Below are 23,068 nucleotides of genomic sequence, written 5' to 3'. Positions count from 1 at the left end.
GGTATGACCTCCGCTGCTGTCACATCTCCTAATGCCAAACGAATTTTATTCAGGGCTGGCTTGGCCCTGATCTTAGAGAGAATTAGACTGATCCGTACTGAACTAGATGTGGACAAGACACTCTTGAAATCACACGTAACATTGACGGGAAAAAATGTCTACATCTGATTGGGAACATGTAGATAACATGACTGCTTCATCAGCCGCTATGTCAGCTAAATGTGTAATGGGTTCCAGAGACACTTGTAGAGGTAACTTTTATATTTCAATACAACACTCCAACAATCGTGATACACTGTTACAGCCTAGGGACACAGCCTACTCCTAGCGTGCCTGACTCTGGCTACGCTCTCGGGTCCTCCGGCTACAATTACCCTAGGGGAGGCTACCTGATCCGACCCAGCCAAGGTGTGGGTCTAGACTCTGGCTTCCTCGGAACTCGCCTTTAAAAGGACGTAGAGCCGGGAGTCCCAGAGTCCCACCACTGGCCCGCACAGCGTCCCGGCCCTTACAAGGACAAGCGGGGCGAGGGGGTCCAGGGTCCTAAGCTGGCTGGTCTTGGGTCTTGAGCTGCTACTGGTCCCGATCAGCTGGGGAGTGGCCCTTTTATCCCCCTTGCCCATCGAGGGTTGGGGTTGCGTGGGATCCTAGATCCCCTGCAGCCCCCCGTTGGTGGCGCCAAGGGGATTAGCTGTCTGGGATCCTGAGGCCCTGGCACCGAAGGCTTAGCTGCCTAAGATCCTGAGCCCCAGCAGCCACCCCCAACTTGGGCTGGCACAGTGGCCCCTCCCCTGGGGGACCCTGGTACCTGCAGATGGGCCCTGTCCACCACTGCCGGTAAGTGTGGCCCATCTACGGCACTACAAATGTAAAGATAACCTGATTTCCAAGTTCAACCTCCTTTCCAAGAAGAAACCAGATCCACACGTTAAAAGGTTGTTATTAATCTGAGTAATAGTCCAATTTCCGATGGTCTAAAATCGGTTCTGGCTAAAGGGCTGAACTTCGCAGTTGCGCCCAAACACATACCAGTGGATGACACCATTGCCCAGGTCGATGTAGCCCTTAAGGCTTTGGGACACATCAATGCAGACGTGACAAGATCTGAAATCGCTGCAACCCTCAAAAGCGCTAAGATACCAGTCAGCAACATCAGTATGGATGAGCGTTTTGAGTTATCTCAATTGAAAAAGATGGATGATATCGTCATCTTCTCAGCCGACAAGGGCAATGCCACGGTCATCATGGACAAAACCGTGTACAACAAAATTCAGGACCTACTTAATGATGGTAGCTACACAAAATTTAAATAGATCCCACCAACAGCCTCGTTACAAAAACGAACAGTATCATCACTGATTCAGCTTCATTAATTTAACAGAACAAACGGTTTTCCTTAAAACCTTCTGCTGCTAGACCACCCAGATCATATGGCTTACCAAAAATACATAAAGAAGGTCACCCCCTTCGTCCCATCGTCTCCACCATTGGCTCACCCACCTACAAACTGGCCCGATATCTGAGACCTTGCAGCCATTCACTGGTAAGACCACCTCTTCTGTACTTAACTCAGCTCACCTGGTATCGTCAATTAAGGACATCTCACTGTCCCCAGGTGATTTGCTCGTTAGTTTCGATGTAGTTTCTTTGTTCACCAAAGTCCCTGTGCCCGATACCATTGCAATCATTGAAGATTTGGTCCAACAAAGATTGAATGCTGATGTACCGGCCCTGGTGAAACACTGCCTCACCAATACATACTTCACCTGGAATGGAACATTTTACAAACAAACTGAAGGCACCCCAATGGGTTCTCCCTTATCTCCGGTTGTAGCCAATGTTTTCATGGAAAAATTTGAGACGGATGCCATTCAGGCATCCACTCTACGCCCGTCCTTGTGGAAGAGGTACGTGGATGACACGTTCGTCATCTGGCCACATGGCCAACCGGCTCTGAACCATTTCCTCAACCACATCAATTCCATACATCCAGCCAACAAATTCACCATGGAGGTAGAAAAGGATGGCATGCTACCTTTCTTGGATGTCCTATTAAAAGAGACCAGATGGCTCAATGAGTTATTATGTCTACAGGAAAGCCACCCATACTGATGCCTACCAAAAAAACTGACTCCCACCACCATCCATCCCAGAAGAATTCCCTCATCAAAACTCTACACCACAGAGCTCAATGTATCTCCAACCATGAACACATAACCAGTGAACTCAAACACGTACACCAGGCTCTCAAGGCGAATGGATATTCTGACTACACAATCCGCAAAGCCATCACCCCGACCGTGAGGAAGGAGTCATCTGAGGATCCAATCAAAACCATCACCTTGCCATACATAGCAGGGGCAACCAAAAATATTTCCAAAATAATGAACAAACACAAGATCCAGGTCTGATTTAAAACAGTACATAAAATTCGTGACATGATCCCATCTGTGAAGGACAATATCCCTGACATGCAATATCCCGGTGTCTACAAACTAAGCTGTATTTGCGGCAGCAGTTACATTGGGGAAACTAAGCAACATGTCTTGGACTGTGTTCATGAGCATAAGGCAGATTTGAAACACGGTAGGACCAATACTTCTGCCGTGGCTGATCATTTTTTTAATGCGGCTGGCTCAACAAAGATTTGTTCATGAAGCCATCCATATATCGACACAGACATAATTTCAACCGAGAAGATGGCTACAAACTCAGTAATCATTGGAAAGATGTCATCAACCACTTTGGGTCATAACTTGATGTGTTCTCTTGTCAAGGGAGCACAGGTCAGGTCATGATTTGATTTGTGTTTTCTTGTTACCTTACTCCAGGGCACATATGCCCTGCCCACTTCGTTCTGACACCAGGACGTTTTGTTGGCACTGCATGTCCCATGCTTCCACCGCCGGAGCTCGTGTGCCACGCCCACTTTTTTTAAACCTTTTAGAAACGGTTGACTCCGGTGACCTCCCCCTCTTTCCTCCTGAAGACGATCGCTTGTGTTGTGATCGAAACGTCCTATCTACGTGACTTCACCGAAAGAACCAAAGAATATTAGACGGCCTGCCATACCACGTAGCGACACAGAACAAATGGCCATCAATCGCCGCTAGATGGAAGCGCGTGTGTGGATGCAGTGGCCAGCGCGCTACGCTGCCCTACGAAAACCCGCCACCCCAGTTCAATTCCTGTTCACGGCCAACACCGGTGACGATTATCTGAATCGCTCCTGGGCCTACCCTAGAACGACTTGGCCTCAAATGAGTACCTGGTGTGGAGTAAACATCGCGCCTGGGGAGACAAAGGTGGCCCGGCGTGGTTGCTGGCCACCGATCTTCTCGTGTGGCAGTGCCCAACAGTGTTTTAAGGCTACACAGGATGGGGATCTTCGTCTTTGTGTAATACCACTGTTTATATCTCCATCGAGTGCGAGTTAACAAGCAATAGATGAGCACTCGGGAGCAATAAGTCATGAGTGAGATTGTTTGGTTTTGTTCTTGCCCAGGGGAAAACCTCACCGAGTCTCACGACTTCGCCAGGAGGGTCTAACGTCGCGGGCCGCTGTGCCGAACCCCCCGGGTTTGATGAATGTGCCGTGTCATCGTTCAAGTTTGGCAAATTGACGCCGACACACGAGCCCCCCACACTCTTCGTGTCACCGCAATCTGTTATCGTCCATTGTGAAGCAAACCGCGTATATAGTAGTATTATTATCATGGCATTATTAGGATTAACAAGACCCGCAGTAATAACCAGGGCGGCCCCTGGGATCGAACCGTGAACCCGTGATGAGCGGCACTCCTACGTTGCATAGGAATTCTCGTTGTATGACGTGCTGATGGATGCATGTTGAACTTCTTTCACACCGTGCGTAGCCAACCGCGCTAATCAAGAGGTGCGAGGAAGTGCAAAACTAAACACAAAAAGCAGATCTCAAGAAATTAGTTTGTCAATATAGATTATTTAAAAGTGCATCGCTCCAGTGGCTTCCTAATATCGGAAGAGCGTTCCAGACGGCCGCAGAAGCACGCGATGCGATAACCGTCTTTTTTCGACGGTTAGCCAAAAATCCGCTGCTGCTGCTGCGCTGATGACCAGAATGCGCGTGGTGGTTTATGCTGCTTGACAAGATCAGCGAGGTATTTGGTGGTTCACTGGTGGCGAGCAGTGTGTGTGCAACGAGCGCGACCCAATAACGAGGATAGCTGTTGCGCGTCTAGCCAGTGACCTCGCCGAGGTCGGTGGACATCCTTGTGCTCGGGACAGCCACGCCTTGCCCGTGCCCTGATTGCATTCAGCGCATTTTGACCGCGCTTACCAGATTTGGCGACTTGCCGATATTTTTTTTGCTATCCAAACTCTGCGGCTCTGCAGCCCATTGCAGTCGAACAATCGTGGAAACTCAACCGACGGCGAGTTGCAGACGGATCTCTCTTTGAGCGTTTAAAGCCCCCAATCGGTTTGCCCCAAGAACACAGCCTCGCAGCAGCAAAAATACGCGGCACAGGCCGGCTAACAATGGGGTATCGGGTAATGAGGATTCATCGCTCATGATTCTCAGCGGATCCGCTCATCCGCCAGTCTTGGCCTGATGACCGACGCATGAATGCGAACGAACAGCTGCGTTGGTAGCGGTGCACAGATAGAAGACTCAACGTGTTCGTCAAGACCACCGTGTGGCTGTAAAACACAATAGAAACAATGAATGTTCGAAACAGTGGACCGTTCGGCACAGGCCAGGGTTTGAGATGTACGTGGGTGAGATGCTACACTCTCTGTGGAAGAGACACGCTCACTCTCTGCGTGGAAATGTTAACAGCGGAGCACGACCACAAAGTGCTTTGGAGGTACGCGACGTCTCATCAGTACGTGCCCCCCCCCCCCCCCTCGGCTGTAGAGCGTTACCTCCGAACGATCTTCTGCAACACCACCACCGGCAGGGCACGACGACATTTTGATGCACTTTATTTTACAAAGTCCCGCCAAGTAACCTCGCAACAAACCACGATCCCTACAGACCAACAGCTCCACACCAAAAGGCAATCGCCGTCGTACGGAATTGGGATTCCCCCCCCCTCCTCCTCCTCCCGAAGGACGCCGCTCGTCCGCTTCTCGGCCAGTGGCCGTTCACCTTCGTCCGCAAGGAGCCATGATCAGCGCAGAGTGGGGGGGGGGGGGTTGAGCGGATTCACCCCCCACCCCACCCCTCGCTTGCTCAACGCCTCATTCAAAGCGAGGTCACAGAGCTCAGCCGAAGGCCTCCTCCGATCCTCAACGACCTGTGATCCCCCCCCCCAACCACCACGGCTTCATTAACACCGCGCACATGCGTCTGGGGTGCAAGGGTGAGGGCATTGTGTGCGCGCAGTCGTCCACGGTGGGGGCCCGGCCATCCCCGGCAGCCGATCGCTGGCAAACCGGGTGGGTGGGAACCTGCAGCTTCCACAAAAAACACAACTGAACCACCAGTTTGGAATAAGTCCCACAGTGTGAAACAGAAATAGCATTTACAATACTTGACAAAGATGCTCCACACTCCCTACTCGAACCCCACGTCACCCCTTCATAGAAAACCGAACATCGTGCGCATTATATTCCTGTGGATGTGTTTTTGTTTGTTTTAACGAGTCGCTGTGGGTACTGAGTATGCCACGCGGGCGACTGTGCTGCTGGCGAGTGTCACAATGTCGGACGCTCTCGTGCCCATCTCAAAAAAACTGACACTTGGGGAGGAACTGTCTTTGCTATTCAAACGTGCCTTTCAAGGTTACTTTGTAAAGATTATAATAGGTTCAAGTAATTTTCATCAACTAACAAAATACACAGTTAAGGTGAGGAAGGGCGGCATGGGGAGCGGTGCGTGGTGACTATTCCTGTCGGCATGAACTGCCAGTGAGACGCTGAGAGGTAAGGGGATGAAAGTCTTCATCACTTCCAAGAGTCGTAGTAGTATCATCACACAGACGGACGATAAAAATCAATCGGCAATTGCACGTCGCAGGATTTAAACCGTCAGCAGCTCAACCACCACCCCCCCCCCCCATACCGTGTGTGAATTTGGGCAATATGGATCCTTGACAAAGGATCACAAAGACATTGGGGGGAACATAAAAAAATAATTACTGGGACACCTCGCCAGGGGAAACAGGTAATCATCCAGACAGGGAGCGAGCGTGCCAGGTGGCAAGTGAGAGAGCTGGACCGGGCAACAGGGAGAAATATGGACACAAAAATACGGAACCAAAACTGATCGAGTAAACCTCCACGTCAAAAGGCATAAAATCCAACATACATGTTTACAAATTAAAAAAAATGACATCGCCATCAAGAGATTCAAAATATAAATGGTTTCAAGTAGAGCTGGACGGAGTCAATGCCACAGCCTCGCAGCTCCCTCCTCGGTCTCATCATCATCGCTGCCGTCATCGTCGTCGTCAACGTCATCTCCACCAACGCCTCCAGGTTTCAACCACAGCCGCGGTCCCACTTCTTCAGACACGGCCGTTATTACAGCAAATGTAAAATTAATGTTTGACGAGACTTAGAAACAAGGTGATAAGAATGGGTACTCTCTTGTGGAGCCAGAGAGATTAAGGGACAATTTAATTCAAAGGGTCGACTATTTGAATAGACGTAATGAATGAGCCAGCCTGACCCAGCTGTACGCGTGCTTGTTAACGAGGAATGCATTTGCCATTCCAGCTGCTGAAAATATGTAACGCATTCTCTTTTCAAACGCAGAATTCGCATAATCTCCACGCTCTGTAATGCCGACATCTGGAAAGGCTCGAGCCATCCCACCTGGCCACCTGGTGCGGGGAGCTTACACGCACATATTGGACACTCGCTGGGTTACGTTACGAGTCACTTCGCGTTAACTCAGGCGGCAATCCGTAGCACAGGCAACCCATACGAGGCAGCTTCGTTTTCTAAGCGTGCAGTTAAAGATTAAAACAAATATTTCACACCACAGCCGCCACGAGCCTAACTTGAATCCGCAAAGTGCCAATGGGAATCTCGGTCGAGTATGAATGTGAGCGAGTGGCCAGATTAAAATGCGCGCGGTCGAATGCGGACAGCGAGACACGGGGGTTGCAGTCAATAATACAAATGTGGACTTAGGAATGTGGAATGGCCAATGAAGATATGTACGTGGATGGCCAGGCCAGAGAGATGTGGCACACGTGCAAAAAATAACATCACACACCGCAGCCCCCATTTCGATTGAGAAGGCGACGCGCGGCCGTCAAGGTAACGTAGCTGTGGCGTTGTTCGTTTAAAGAGGCACCGCATGGTGAGTGAAGTCGCAGCGTGCTCACACAGGACAACGGGAGCAGTCGGGTGTGATTGGTTCAAGAGCCACTGAGCAGTCAACGTGAAGGAGGATCCGTGCATATAGTAGACATCCGACTGCCGACAAAACCCAACGATGCCACTCCCATGTTCAAAAACCACTGCGGTGCACAGCTCCAGTAGGGAGTGGGGGTCCATTGTCCTTGCTGCCCAGGCGTCCCAATGAAGCCGTGAGTCTGGCAGCGGGGGCTATGCGACTCAACGGTGCGACAAACCAAAGGCCGAGGTTCTTAGTAGGCGCGTGCGTGTTTATCCACACGCTGACGTGAGCTCCATGAATTAGATGCTAAATTCAATGAATTTCTCATCCCAATAGTACATGGAACTTTTGCACAAAGAATCGTAGAAGTAAATTCTCGGTGAGAAAAGAATGTTTCTTTTCTTCACCTGTTAAATGGCCATGAATGCCAGCCGATATCCGGACAGGATCACTTATGGACACACACTTTGGTTTGCTTGGCATTCACCGGTGGAGAAGTAACCATGTTTTATGTAGCCTTGCAGAGAAGACTCTCATTCGAAGGTGTACTCACGGAACATGATTGCAAAATAAAACTTGGGGGTGGTCTAAACGAAATAAAAAAACGTTTATTTCTGGTGGCAGAAAAGTGGACGTGCCATTGCAGAGATTCTCGCAATGGAAAATAACTTACAAACCCTTTCCTCCCTCGAACAGACGTGTCCATCACCAAAACCCGCTTCCCTCCGCCCTAAAGACAAGAACGCTCCATCCACCCTTCAATTTCGACTTCACCTAACTCACCCCCCCCTGGACCAACAATACCACACAAAATGTGCTGCCCTCCGGTTGTAAAGCGCTCTGCTCCAGAGGCACTCCTCCACGTGGGACTTGCGACCTGCTGCAGCTGTTCCCCACTGCTCTGATGGGAGTTGATATGTTAGTGCAGTCATATGTGGCATCGTTTACATCTTAGTGCACACCTGAAAATCAAAGCCTACGACGATGCAAGTCTGCGCATGTCAGTGGTCAGAGACTGCACACATCACTCCAATGTTCAAGGGGAAACATTTTGGTTACATCCCAGCGGCTAAGCTGCTCAAACCAAACACTGCGAATCCATGTGCGGCGCCATCACGGTACTCGGTTATGAGCAATGTCAGTGTAAGACGCCCTCTGATCGGCTGTTGGCGGTCCGGTCCGATGCCTCCCGACGGAGTTGCATAACGTTTGTGCCCCCTCGCGAATAACCAGGTCGGCTGTATCGTCTTCACGAGCGGATCTCGTGTCCTGCTTCACGAGTGGATCTCGTGTCCCGGTTCACGAGCTGAGCCCATGTCCCGGCTCACGAGCTGAGCCTGTGTCCGGCTTCACGAGCTGAGCTTGTGTCCCGGTTCAAGAGTGGAGCTCATGTCCAGGTTCCAGACTCCGTTGGCCGTAACTCGCAAATCAAAAGAGGTTTTCTTCAAATGTTGCCATGAGGTCCTTTTGGAAATTCATATCAATGGTTCCTGCCAGCTGCATGCACACACAAACACACGCACATGCAATTAATAAAAAACAGGCCGCCGTAGCATCGCGGGTTTTAACGAGTGCAATTGACAAGTTTTCTCTGGGGCAAATAAAACCGTTCCAACGAAGCGCAATTATTCTCACCGCCTCTCTCCTTCGCCTCTCCTGCTCCCGCTGCCTGGCGATCTCTCTCTCCCGCTCCTTCGCGGCCTGCTGCTTATGCAAATCATGTGGTGCCTGCTGCTGCTGCTGATGATGATGATGATGCTGCTGCATGTCCATGTCTGTGTGCATGGCCTGCACGTGGTGCTCCAGTTCAATCTTCTCGAGCTGTTGTTGCTCTAGCCTCGTCACCTCCTGTGCCCCACGTGGACACTCCATAGACTCCTCCTCATCCCGATCTCTGCGGAAAAACCGCGTGTGCGCACATACGGATCAGCAAGAGGGAACACGCAGGCCAGAACATGCGCGTGCGCACACGAGCATACGGCAAAACGCATAACGCCACAAGCACGATGCTCAGTTAGCCTAGTTAATGAGGAAGGACTCTATGATTAATAATCTTTAATATCGAAGTTAAATCTTTAAATGGCTACATCACGATAAGACCGATTAGAGAGAAGCTTCCTGTTACATATTACAACTGCCCAATCTGCAAAATACTGAGCATTTACAATTCTAACTCATCTTTAAAGCACAGCAGGGAAATGGTTAGTTTCACAATTGACATTGTATTAGGCAATGTATGTTTGTTTAACTTTTTTCTCACTGTGCGTAGCCGTAGCCAACCGTACTAATCGGAGGTGTGGGGAAAGAACTAAACACAACAAGCAATGCACACTGCCGCTATAATTGCTGACACTAACCTGCCATTACCATTGGAACCTCCTTTGCCAGTAGCAAAATATGATAATTGTTTTTTTACCCTTTAATCTGGCAACAAAACTGACACCTTTTTTACAAGGAGTCAGGAGTGCGCCTTTTGGCGTCATCTGGTCCAACACCATGTGAGACTAGGCTCTAAGAAAAGCTGTCTCGGGTGTGGACCAATCAATTTCAAGGAAAGTGCATACATTATCAGAGTTGTGTTTTTTGTTTGCATTCCGACCGCAGGTATTGTGGTCAATGCAAACATGACTCCTTGTAAAAAAGGTGTCAGTTTTGTTGCCAGATAAAAGGGTTAAAAACTAATTATCATATTATTATAACCTGTCATTGTTGAACACAGGGCCGTAACGGTGCCAACGGACAACATTCAGATTTGACATGGTAGCACCATTTTAATCATACTTCCCAGTCTCCTGAACAAGCCCAAAACAACGAAATCCCCGTCACCGGGCCCAACCTTGTAAATTGAAGAGGGCTAAGCCTGATGAGGACTTGAATAGGAGATGGCCTGGGTATACTCGGTGATAACAAAGCGCCGCAGTGACGAGACGTTCACTTTCTCGTCCGATATACAGGAGGTTGTGGGTTCGATCCCAACCCTGACACCTGCTGTATATTTGGAGTTTGCTTGTTCTCCCCGTGGTTGCGTGGATTTTTATCCAGGTACTCCGGTTTTTCCTCTCCACATTTAGAATAAATTTAACTCACGTAGGCTTTTGCGACCAATATCTGATGAAGCTCGCTGTGATTACCGGCGAAACGTTGTACTCAGATTGTAAATGTTGTTGATTTGCTCTCCAACACACCGGTGTGCTGTACGAGTAACAAATTGGCACGTTCTGTTTAAGTGACAAACCTTACTAATTGGCTGTGGCGGGTGGTGGCGGGTTTAATGACATTCATATTTTCGCGATCCAACCCAAAAAACACTATATTATGGATTTAGAATCAACTTGCGTTTAAGAGTATTTGGCTGCTACTATAAATGTCCACACGATAAGCCACTTCGTTGGGCTATCATTTGTGGCCAGGTCACTTCTGAAAAAGAGCTGTATAGCTCAGTGGGCCTTACCTGCTAAAATAAAAAAATTGTTCAGTTTTAGTTGAGTATAGGCGGCTTTTGCTGCAAGGTGACCTAGGATGTGGGAGTAGAGCGAAATGTTTTTGAAACTGCTGAGAGCCCTCGGTGTTCACGGCATGTCGCACGTGAGTCTCCTCCGGGTTACGCACCGACACGCATGCGGGGAACTCGCGAGCCGCGTCTTGAGATACAGCGGCCGCGGCTCTGTAAATGAAATGTGCAAGGCGGAAGTGGCAAACTCCCCCCCTCCACCTCCCCTCCATCACCTTTGTCGCTGCTCCTTCTCAGAGTGCTGCAGCTGCATGCGCTTGTACTCCCCCCTCTCACGCTCCCTCCTCTCGCGCTCCTCCTTCTCCCGCGCTGCCCTCTTGAACTGCTCAAAGCTCTCGTTGGCCGCTCGGCCTCCTCCCCCGCTTGCCCCGACTCCTCCGCCGCCGCCACCGCCGCCGCCGCCGCCACACGGGGCCACCGGGGCGACCATCTTCACCAGGCTGGCCCAGCCACCCATGTTCTTTATTTTCACATCCTGATGACCAACAAACATGGCAGCACCACAACAATATTCACGCGGCGCTAAAACGTTGCAACCAAACGACTCGAAGCGCTGCACAACTGCAAGAGTAACAATCGGATAGCGAACGGAGAAAAGGGAAAACTTGTTACACACACAGAGATGACACGGAGAGACCAACCTCCCCCTCAGTCACACACCGACAGCAGCTCACACTCCGAGCTGCACATCCTCATCCAAGCAAACGTCTCGTGATGGAAGCGAGTTGGTCTCGTTCTGATTGGTGGAAGTGGGTCGGTCTCACTCCGATTGGTGGAAGTCTCCAGCATCAAGATAAATAGGCTTATACCCACAATCCAGTGGTGCATGCAGCACAGGCTGGGTACCACAGCTCTAAATAAACACATGGAGCCACATACTCTCATGAGCAAACAGAGATCCACCGTGTAGCCTTCAACGGACCGTTGGGGCAAGTGCTGTCAGCGCACGCATATGAAGGCCGGCAGGGAGTATGAGCTGGTGGGAGACCAGCACCACGCCCAGCCGCATTTGTCTTCCCAGTGGCAATGTTTGACACGCCACACTCGAGTACTAATTTAAGGCTGAGTCGACCTAGAGGAAACCCAGGACTGGTTAAGATATTCATCACCGATGTTGGTCATGATCAAGAATGGAACGCCGGTCCCTGGGGTCGTAGGTGCAGTGCAGTAACCACCACACTCCAGCACTGCCCACGCGCACACACTCGACACACTGCCCACGCGCACACACTCGACACACTGCCCACGCGCACACACTCGACACACTGCCCACGCGCACACACTCGACACACTGCGCACGCGCACACACTCGACACGCTGCCCACGCGCACACACTCGACACGCTGCCCACGCGCACACACTCGACACACTGCGCACGCGCACACACTCGACACACTGCCCACGCGCACACACTCGACACACTGCCCACGCGCACACACTCGACACACTGCCCACGCGCACACACTCGACACGCTGCCCACGCGCACACACTCGACACACTGCCCACGCGCACACACTCGACACACTGCCCACGCGCACACACTCGACACGCTGCAGAACACTCACCTTCTGGGGCTGACCAGGAGGGGCAGCAAGCTTTGGCTTCTCTGGCTCCGGGACCCCAAATAAGAACGCGGTGTCCTCTGCATCCACACACACGTACACAGCACGGGCAGCAGCAGCAGCAGCAGCTTGAGTGTCACTGAGCACACCCAAAGACGTAGAACACCCTGCCACCAGACGTCTGAAACGTGCCGAGTGTTTCTCAATTCCGTGGCTTGTGCAAGACGCACCTGTTTAGACTTGACATCAAAGGTGTAAGGGAAATGTTTTTTTCCATTACTAATAATTCATTTTATTAACTTACTATTTTTCTCATGCTATTCGTGGCTCACAGTTGCAAATGACTTTGCTCAGCCGGTGTTCGCCGCTGAGGTCGTGACGGGTTTCTATTCATTCTTGTTGCTCTGTGCCCTCCGCCACCCCCTCATGTACCGTCCCCGTTCTGCTATCCTGTGCAGCGAGGTCCACTTCATTGAGGGCGATATCGCTCAATGGAAGGAACGGGTTAGCTCTTCACTTTTGCAGAGTTGAAGGTGGTGTTTGTTGCTGGCTGCTTGACGTTTTGGGACTTTGGGCCTGTGCTCAGCAACTGTGTTTTTACACTCGGCAATTATAATAATAATCACAGTATAAAACGCACAATGTTCAATCGAGAACTCGGAGTGCAGCCAGAGCTCAAAGTCCCACGTACATAGCGTGAGCAGGTCGGAAGGGGGTGAGAGTCTGAAGGGGGTGAGAGTCTGAAGGGAGTGAGAGTCTGAGGGGGTGAGAGTCTGAGGAGGGTGAGTCTGAAGGGGGCGAGAGTCTGAAGGGGGTGAGAGTGTGAAGGGGGTGAGAGTCTGAAGGGGGTGAGAGTCTGAAGGGGGTGAGAGTCTCAAGGGGGTGAGAGTCTGAAGGGGGTGAGAGTCTGAAGGGGGTGAGAGTCTGAAGGGGGTGAGAGTCTGAAGGGGGTGAGAGTCTGAAGGGGGTGAGAGTCTGAAGGGGGCGAGTGTCTGAAGGGGGTGAGAGTGTGAAGGGGGTGAGAGTCTGAAGGGGGTGAGAGTCTGAAGGGGGTGAGAGTCTCAAGGGGGTGAGAGTCTGAAGGGGGTGAGAGTCTGAAGGGGGTGAGGGTCTGAAGGGGGTGAGAGTCTGAATGGGGTGAGAGTCTGAAGGGGGTGAGAGTCTGAAGGGGGTGAGGGTCTGAAGGGGGTGAGGGTCTGAAGGGGGTGAGGGTCTGAAGGGGGTGAGAGTCTGAAGGGGGTGAGGGTCTGAAGGGGGTGAGAGTCTGAAGGGGGTGAGAGTCTGAAGGGGGTGAGAGTCTGAAGGGGGTGAGAGTCTGAAGGGGGTGAGAGTCTGAAGGAGGTGAGAGTCTGAAGGGAGTGAGAGTCTGAGGGGGTGAGAGTCTGAGGAGGGTGAGTCTGAAGGGGGTGAGAGTCTGAAGGGGGTGAGAGTCTCAAGGGGGTGAGAGTCTGAGGGGGTGAGAGTCTCAAGGGGGTGAGAGTCTCAAGGGGGTGAGAGTCTGAAGGGGGTAAGAGTCTGAAGGGGGTGAGAGTCTGAAGGGGATGAGAGTGTGAAGGGGGTGAACTGAAGGGGGTGAGAGTCTCAAGGGGGTGAGAGTCTCAAGGGGGTGAGAGTCTGAAGGGGGTGAGAGTCTGAAGGGGGTGAGAGTCTGAAGGGGGTGAGGGTCTGAAGGGGGTGAGAGTCTGAAGGGGGTGAGAGTCTGAAGGGGGTGAGAGTCTCAAGGGGGTGAGAGTCTGAAGGGGGTGAGAGTCTCAAGGGGGTGAGAGTCTGAAGGGGGTGAGGGTCTGAAGGGGGTGAGAGTCTCAAGGGGGTGAGAGTCTGAAGGGGGTGAGAGTCTCAAGGGGGTGAGAGTCTGAAGGGGGTGAGAGTTTGAAGGGGGTGAGAGTCTCAAGGGGGTGAGAGTCTGAAGGGGGTGAGAGTCTGAAGGGGGTGAGAGTCTCAAGGGGGTGAGAGTCTGAGGGGGGTGAGGGTCTGAAGGGGGTGAGAGTCGAAGGGGGTGAGAGTCTGAGGGGGTGAGAGTCTGAAGGGGGTGAGAGTCTGAAGGGGGTGAGAGTCTGAAGGGGTGAGAGGCTGAAGGGGGTGAGAGTCTGAAGGGGGTGAGAGTCGAAGGGGGTGAGAGTCTGAAGGGGGTGAGAGTCTGAAGGGGGTGAGGGTCTGAGGGGGGTGAGAGTCTGAAGGGGGTGAGAGTCTGAAGGGGGTGAGAGTCTGAAGGGGTGAGAGTCTGAAGGGGGTGAGAGTCTGAAGGGGGTGAGAGTCTGAAGGGGGTGAGAGTCTGAAGGGGGTGAGAGTCTGAAGGGGGTGAGAGTCGAAGGGGGTGAGAGTCTGAAGGGGGTGAGAGTCTGAAGGGGGTGAGGGTCTGAGGGGGGTGAGAGTCTGAAGGGGTGAGAGTCTCAAGGGGGTGAGAGTCTGAAGGGGTGAGAGTCTGAAGGGGGTGAGAGTCTGAAGGGGGTGAGAGTCTCAAGGGGGTGAGGGTCTGAAGGGGGTGAGAGTCGAAGGGGGTGAGGGGCTGAAGGGGGGGAGAGTCTCAAGGGGGTGAGAGTCTGAGGGGGGTGAGGGTCTGAAGGGGGTGAGCGTCTGAAGGGGGTGAGAGTCTCAAGGGGGTGAGAGTCTGAAGGGGGTGAGAGTCTGAAGGGGGTGAGAGTCTGAAGGGGTGAGAGTCTGAAGGGGGTGAGCGCCTGAAGGGGGTGAGAGTCTGAAGGGGGTGAGAGTCTCAAGGGGGTGAGAGTCTGAGGGGGGTGAGGGTCTGAAGGGGGTGAGAGTCTGAAGGGGGTGAGAGTCTCAAGGGGGTGAGAGTCTGAGGGGGGTGAGGGTCTGAAGGGGGTGAGAGTCTGAAGGGGGTGAGAGTCTCAAGGGGGTGAGAGTCTCAAGGGGGTGAGAGTCTCAAGGGGGTGAGAGTCTCAAGGTGGTGAGAGTGTGAAGGGGGTGAGAGTCTGAAGGGGGTGAGAGTCTCAAGGGGGTGAGAGTCTCAAGGGGGTGAGAGTCTCAAGGGGGTGAGAGTCTCAAGGGGGTGAGAGTGTGAAGGGGGTGAGGGTCTGAAGGGGGTGAGAGTCTCAAGGGGGTGAGAGTCTCAAGGGGGTGAGAGTCTCAAGGGGGTGAGAGTGTGAAGGGGGTGAGAGTGTGAAGGGGGTGAGAGTGTGAAGGGGGTGAGAGTCTCAAGGGGGTGAGAGTCTCAAGGGGGTGAGAGTCTCAAGGGGGTGAGAGTCTCAAGGGGGTGAGAGTGTGAAGGGGGTGAGGGTCTGAAGGGGGTGAGAGTGTGAAGGGGGTGAGAGTCTGAAGGGGGTGAGAGTCTCAAGGGGGTGAGAGTCTCAAGGGGGTGAGAGTCTCAAGGGGGTGAGAGTCTCAAGGGGGTGAGAGTCTGAAGGGAGAGAGTCTGAAGGGGGTAAGAGTCTGAAGGGGGTGAGAGTCTCAAGGGGGTGAGAGTGTGAAGGGGGTGAGAGTCTGAAGGGGGTGAGAGTCTGAAAGGGGTGAGGGTCTGAAGGGAGTGAGAGTCTGAAGGGGGTGAGAGTCTGAAGGGGGTGAGAGTGTGAAGGGGGTGAGAGTCTGAAGGGGGTGAGAGTCGAAGGGGGTGAGAGTCTGAAAGGGGTGAGGGTCTGAAGGGAGTGAGAGTCTGAAGGGGGTGAGAGTCGAAGGGGGTGAGAGTCTGAAGGGGGTGAGGGTCTCAAGGGGGTGAGGGTCTGAAGGGAGTGAGAGTCTGAAGGGGGTGAGAGTCGAAGGGGGTGAGAGTCTGAAGGGGGTGAGGGTCTCAAGGGGGTGAGAGTCTGAAGGGGGTGAGAGTCGAAGGGGGTGAGAGTCTGAAGGGGGTGAGGGTCTCAAGGGGGTGAGGGTCTGAAGGGAGTGAGAGTCTGAAGGGGGTGAGAGTCGAAGGGGGTGAGAGTCTGAAGGGGGTGAGGGTCTCAAGGGGGTGAGAGTCTGAAGGGGGTGAGAGTCGAAGGGGGTGAGAGTCTCAAGGGGGTGAGAGTCTGAAGGGGGTGAGAGTCGAAGGGGGTGAGAGTCTCAAGGGGGTGAGAGTCTGAAGGGGGTGAGAGTCGAAGGGGGTGAGAGTCTCAAGGGGGTGAGAGTGTGAAGGGGGTGAGCGCCTGAACACAGTGTGCAGCGCTGCGTCCGTTCGCAGTGTGCAGCGTCTCACCGTGCAGGCCTGACGGAGATGGCGTGCGCACGTGCTCATCCAGGATTCTCTGAAGCCCGTCCTGCCCGGCACAACCACATCCACACACACACTCAGCGAGACCGAGCCGTAGCGAGACCGAGCCGTGACGTGCCCACACATCATCCGGACTGTCAGGCCAGGAGGCTTGGCGGCAGAGCGAGGAGCGTCTTCGCAGTCGGTAGGTCACGAGTTAAAATCACGGTTGGGGGGTTGACTCAGCCGATAATCCCTCTGGCGTCAATAGAAGAGGTGGGGAAGTCAAAAGCGGTTGTCCTACGGGCAGACTGCCCCCAACCATAGGACGGTGGAATTCCCACCGCTGGCTCAGGGCTATAAGCAGGAGATGAGCACCGATGCCTCGCCGTCCGTTTGAGCGGAAAGTCAATTTTACTCGGACCAGTAGGCTATGCGTGTACGTTGAATTTCTTTCGCACGGTACGTAGCCAACCATGCTAATCGTAGGAGCGGCATACTTTAAGGGTATACTTAATGTATACTAAGGTCATACTTTACACATTACTACCATGCGCAATCTCAAGTGAGTACGGCGAGTGCTCGCTTAACGGACATCCACGCATCGTGCGTTGCGCTGTAAACACGGTTCTTCAGTCAGGGAACACTTTACGTAACACGGCGTTGTAATGCAGTTTCGGAGAGGTCGACGACAAGCTACTTTCTCCAGCTGTGCGGCTGAGTGGTATCAGGATTCTGAGTATACACACGGAATGACACAGTACACGGAGTGATAGAGTAAGTGGTGGCGTACCCTCATGCCATATCTTTGGCCCACCATAGGATGGCTACAGGCTGATTTTAGAAGGTAAATGCGATTCAAATTTCCAATTTTGTATTTACTTCCTGTAATGTATATACATGTAATTCCCTGCTTAATGCGGCACCTTTCAAGAAGAACCCCTTCAACCGCGTTAAACGAGGAATTACTTAGTTTAGAGGTAATTCATCAGCACATGGGATGTTTTTGTTAAGTATGTAACTTATTTCTCACCGTACGTAGCCAACCATGCTAACTGAAGGTGCTTCGGGACCAAACTAGAGCACACGGAGGAAACCTGCGCGGAGACCGGTTTCGAGAACACAACAGCCCGGCCCACAAGCCCCGTCACCCCGTGCAGCACTCACCAATCCCGGCGAGGACTGTGGGGAGCTGAGGCTGAGGGGTGAGAGGGCGCGTCCAACCCCGAACGCGTCGCCGGACAAGGCGTCGAAGCTCATCCTGTCCTGCGAGCCGCCCAGCACGCCGTGCGAGAACGGCCCATCGCTCCCAAACTCGGAGAACTCGGACGAGTCGCGCAGCGGGGAGATGACGCCATGCGCACCGTCCTGGCTGGAGCCTGCGTCGTGCTGCAGCTCGCCCTGGGAGAACGTCTGGTGAAACGAGTGTTGCGCGAACGGAGCGCCCTGCTGCGAGGGCTGAGGCAGGGAACCCTGGGAATAGTCCTGTTGCATGTGCTCCATCGAAGCGAAGACGGGCTGCTGTTCCAAAGGATTGTGTGCGTATGCCTCTTGATCTTGATGCTGGAGCACATCTTGAGAGGCCAGGCGCTCCGTCTGGTCGCCCTGCCGAGCGTGCTGCCGCAAGGCGTCGTGCGTGACCTCCGACGCGTGACAACTCGCGCCGTGCGCCAGCATGCTCTGCGCATGCTGCAGCTGCGCGCCCTGCCGCGTGCGGCGCGTGGAGGCCCTGGTGCTGCAACTGCGGCGCCACCGTGCCGGGCGAGAGCACGCGCGGCGCGTCCGAGCGCGCAGGGCGACCCTGGGAGAGCCTGCAGATCCGGCGAGTGCGCCGCGTGGGAGCTCGCCGCCATCGCCGCCGCCGCCGACGGACGCGATGCGCCGCGCTGCGGCTCGTCGAGCTGCTGCGCGTGCGCCGGCGGCGCGCCGGGCGCGAGCGCCGCGGCGTGCTGAGCGTATGGCGCCGCGGGGGGCACCTCGGGCAGGCACGGGGGGGCGGCGGCGCGAAGAGAGGCGGGCGGCGGTGCCGCCGCCGCCGCTGCGTGGAGAGGGACGGGGCTCTGCGTGTACGGGGCCAGCGAGCCGGAGCTCTGCGCTTTCGGAGGTCGGGGGGCGGCTTTTGTGCTCGGTCGCGAGGGCTGGGGCGGAAGGCTGCTGTGGAAAGCTGGAAAAGGCAACACGAGCGATGGCCGCGTTACGACCACGTGCACCACGGAGCTCGGCGTACGCGGCGAAACCTCTCCACGCTGGACTCGAGTAAGCCAGAATTTGGGGGCAACAAAATAAACAAAGCTACGAACCCTCCAGAAATAATATTGTCCACACACTCATGAAGCTGCGCACGGTAGGCGACGGCGCAAAGCTCAATGCAGATAGCGTGTGGGAAACATGAGGTACGACTTTCGACGGCAGCAAATGTAAGACGACGTCGCCATGCAGTGGCAATTAGCGAGCTCCGTGATTATCTGTTCACGGCGGTCAGTGGACCTGTGCCATTGGGACACCCTCAGGTCGTCACACGCTTGCGCTACCACGGGCCTCCTGTCTCAATTAACCAGTGACCCCCCGGGACACGGCAGCTACGAACCCCCCAGAATGAGCGACCAAAGCACGAGCGCGGTCCTGCACACCTGGAGTGACGGGGAGGGTGGTTGCCGTGGACACCACGTAGGAGTGCGGGAGCCTCTCGTTCGATTCTCCCGGTAACGCGGTCATCTGCAAGGATAACGATAAGCGCGGTTAGCCTCGGCTTGACGCTCTACGCTTCGGCCTGTTGCCTCTGAGACGGCAGCCTTCACACCAACGTTTAGCTATTGCCTCTTGAGCATTGCATACTGGCTTCTGCCCGTGTCGGGTCGAGTCGATTTGTTTGAGCAAGTGAGAGAACTCCAAGAGACCAGGATAAACTCATTTGTTCGAGTGACCTGGGTCGCCAAACTGAAAAAACTAATAATACACAAGTACAGTAGTAGTTCACTGACGTCGGTTAATAGTTTTTCAGTTAACATTTCGCCTCCCATAGGACCTCCCCTGGTTTCGACCAACTGTAAATGTTGGTTAACGGCACGTTTACGTTATGCACGCGGGCGCCAATTTCGGCCAATCTGAGTGCTCGGAAGTGGGGCGAGGCCATGCCCTGAGCTGTCTATGAGCGTTTAGACCTCGACTGGCTTTGTTTACATTGTATTTTGTTTTGGCAGTAGGAAAAGCTTTCTTGCCGATGCAGTGAATTTTACAATTTTTTCAACTTATGAGTATATTCGATGAACAGTTATTTTGGTCAACAGCAGTTTTCGTGGAACGGATGATAAACGTTAACCGAAGGGACTACTGTACAGCGATGAAAACAACAGATATCAGTGCGAAACAAGCGTGTCACCTGAGAAATGTTCAATCATTGCACAAAAATGAATCAATAATAAAATCCCTGTAGCGGTCAGCTGGGGCAGTTCATTTTTACACTGGTCACAGCACAATTATAACGACGTTACAGAGACATGAATAGGCCTTGGCAAGGTAAGGTAAAAACAACGAGCCTACCTTTACCCTACCACAATACAATCACTCTACCGTACCTTTTACCCTTTAGCAAGGTAAGGTAAAAGGTAAAAACAACGAGCCTACCTTTACCCATACAAATTACCCGATTACAGGGTAATGACTGGGGTACTACACATGAAAAATGTTTATAGCGGTAAATGCGAGGTAGAGTGCTTTATTCATATATAGAATACTCTCGATGATTCCAATTTTACACGCTTGTTGTCGTTGTCGTTGTATCCTCAAATCTTGTAACTCAATTTTTACCCACTTCCCAATGTGGTATCGACTGAAACTTGGTTTGCTTATGTCATACTGATGACAATACTATATTCTATCATAAAAAATATATATATTTTTAAACAATCTTTTTCACGTGTTATGTTTCGGCTTGGGTCTAATTGTCCACGGTCAACTGACGTTGGCTGTAATTGGCCACGGTCCCTTACGTTGTGGCAAGCTTTGCGGCCACTTCCTGGAGTCGTGGAGTTTTGCCATTACTAGTACGTTTAATAAAAGCGTGTTTAATTTTTTTTTAAATATTACTTATTAAATGGAGGCCACGGATTGCACCACGGAGCTTTTAGCGGTAAACAAGGCACCGTATTTACCGGGTAATACTTTGCGCTACCTTTACCCTGTACCCTTTACCTTACCCCTTGGCATGTCGACACCGTTACCCTTTTATCCGGTAAAAAGGGTAAATTACCTTACCTTGCCGAGACCTAGACATGAAACAGATATAGGATGATATTCTTTGGTCCTTTCGGTAAAGTCACTATAAAAAGAAAAATAATAATAATAAAAATAAAGAATGAAAATAAAAACTCGAAAAAATACAAATACTGTGGCCTGGTTCTTAATCGGAGTATACTGGCAGTCTATAATGTAGACTGTAGCAATGGTTATTAAGCTGGGTGAGTGAACTGGCAGTCTATAATGTAGACTGTAGCAATGGTTATTAAGCTGGGTGAGTTTACTGGCAGTCTAGAATGTAGACTGTGGCAATGGTTATTAAGCTGGATGAGTGCACTGGCAGTCTATAATGTAGACTGTAGCCTGGTTCTTAACCTCGGTTAGTGTACTGGCAGTCGAAAAACATGTTTTTTTGTGTAGCTACAATCATTAGGTAGCTTATTGTACATGGTCATCATGGACAAAACCGCGTGCAATAACAAAATTCAGGACCTACCGGCATTAGCTGGTGCTGCCGAGACACTTGGGCTACGCCCATCTCCCAACCTCCATAAACAGTTTGCTTATAGAGGCTAAACCCCCTTTTCCTGATGACGACCGCTTGTGTTGAGATCGAAACGTCGGGGCTTTTTGTTTGTTTTTCATTTTTCAGGCTACAGTATACATTATAGACGGCCAGTACACTCACCAAGGTTAAGATTTTAGAAGAGATGCAATTCCAGGTCTTTGGGGCATTGACAAAGAAGCGTTGAGAATCGTGCGAGTGTTTTAGCCCTCGGTGCGGCTGTACGTGTGTGTGCGTACGTGCGTGTGTGTGTACGTGTGTGTGTGCGTGTGTGTGTGTACGTGTGTGTGTGCGTGTGTGTGCGTGTGTGTGTACGTGTGTGTACGTGTGTGTGTGTACGTGTGTGTGTGTACGTGTGTGTGTGTACGTGTGTGTGTGTACGTGTGTGTGTGTGTACGTGTGCGTGTGTGTACATGTGTGTGTACATGTGTGTGTACGTGTGTAGTGTACGTGTGTGTGTGTACGTGTGTGTGTACGTGTGTGTGTACGTGTGTGTGCGTGTATGTGTGTACGTGTGTGTGTACGTGTGTGTGTACGTGTGTGTGTGTACGTGTGTGTGTACGTGTGTGTGTGTACGTGTGTGTGCGTGTGTACATGTGTGTGTGTACGTGTGTGGGGAGCGGTAGTGTAGCGGTTAGCGCGCTGCGCTATGAACCCGGCGACACGAGTTCGATTCCCGCTCACGGCCAACACCAGTGACGATTATCTGAACCGGTCCCGGGCCTCCCCTAGGTCGACTCAGCCTCAAATGAGTACCTGGTGCGGTATGTAAACATTGCTACTAGGGAGACAAAGGCGGTCGGGCGTGGTGCTGGCCACCCACCCCTTCGTGTACCGTTCCGGCCTTCATAGGTGCTCGCTAACAGCACTTGCCCCTACAGTCTGTTAAGGCTATACGGGGGATCTTTTGTGTGTACGTGTGTGTGTACGTGTGTGTGTGTACGTGTGTGTGTGTACGTGTGTGTGCGTGTGTGTACGTGTGTGTGTACGTGTGTGTGTGTACGTGTGTGTGTACGTGTGTGTGTGTACGTGTGTGTGTACGTGTGTGTGTGTACGTGTGTGTGTGTGTACGTGTGTGTGTGTACGTGTGTGTGTGTGCGTGTGGTGAGGAGCGCGAGTGCAGCAGTTAGCGCGCTGTGCTGCAAACCGGGCGATCCGAGTTCGATTCCCACTCACAGCCAACACCAGTGACGATTATCTGAAATGGGTCCTGGGCCTCCCCAAGGTCGACTCAGCTTCAAATGAGTACCTGGTGCGGTGTATAAGCATTGCTACTGGGGAGACAAAGGCGGTCGGGCGTAGTAGTGCTGGCCACCCACCCCATCGTGTGCCACGCCAGCCTTCACAGGTGCTTGCTAACAGCACTTGCCCCAACAGTCTGTTCAGGCTATATGGGGGGATCTTTGTCTTTGTTTGGTGCGCGTGTCCATGTATGTTGAACTTATTTTGCACCAACTGTGCTAATCCATGAGGGCCATACCTGCTCTGTTGACACGTTGGTTTCATTCGCATGCATGTGGGTACTGCTCTCCACCAGAGGGTAGCTCACGCGCCCTAGGAGACCCGTTCACACACACACAGTTTTGTAAGTTATTCCTATGCACTAAAAATAACGGTCACAGCAGCTCATTAAAAAAACATTCCAGCCACCAACAAAGTGTAAGCGTACGTAAGTTCCACATGACACTAGACTGGTGGCAGTTGACGTGCACAGCCAATGAACTAGCTCAACCATGGGCT

At 52.4% G+C, this 23,068-nt stretch overlaps 1 protein-coding gene across 1 annotated transcript in view; it reads right to left on the bottom strand.

Annotated features, from left to right (window-relative positions):
• Positions 1 to 4,965: 4,965 nt before the first annotated feature.
• The window catches only part of LOC133348674 (bromodomain-containing protein 4A-like), a 43,040-nt gene continuing 24,937 nt past the window's right edge, over positions 4,966 to 23,068 (bottom strand). The window contains 10 exon segments of the mRNA XM_061561614.1: positions 4,966 to 8,830; positions 8,969 to 9,227; positions 11,060 to 11,319; positions 12,411 to 12,487; positions 16,534 to 16,594; positions 17,695 to 18,231; positions 18,233 to 18,340; positions 18,342 to 18,691; positions 19,158 to 19,242; positions 22,809 to 22,882. Coding sequence (XP_061417598.1) covers positions 8,762 to 8,830; positions 8,969 to 9,227; positions 11,060 to 11,319; positions 12,411 to 12,487; positions 16,534 to 16,594; positions 17,695 to 18,231; positions 18,233 to 18,340; positions 18,342 to 18,691; positions 19,158 to 19,242; positions 22,809 to 22,882 — 1,880 coding nt within the window. The 3' untranslated portion in view covers positions 4,966 to 8,761.

Source organism: Lethenteron reissneri, chromosome 27 (genome assembly GCF_015708825.2).
Source record: "Lethenteron reissneri isolate LAM-NWPU_2019-01 chromosome 27, ASM1570882v1, whole genome shotgun sequence".
Taxonomy (NCBI): Eukaryota; Metazoa; Chordata; class Hyperoartia; order Petromyzontiformes; family Petromyzontidae; genus Lethenteron; species Lethenteron reissneri.
This window is presented reverse-complemented; position numbering and strand designations above follow the sequence as displayed.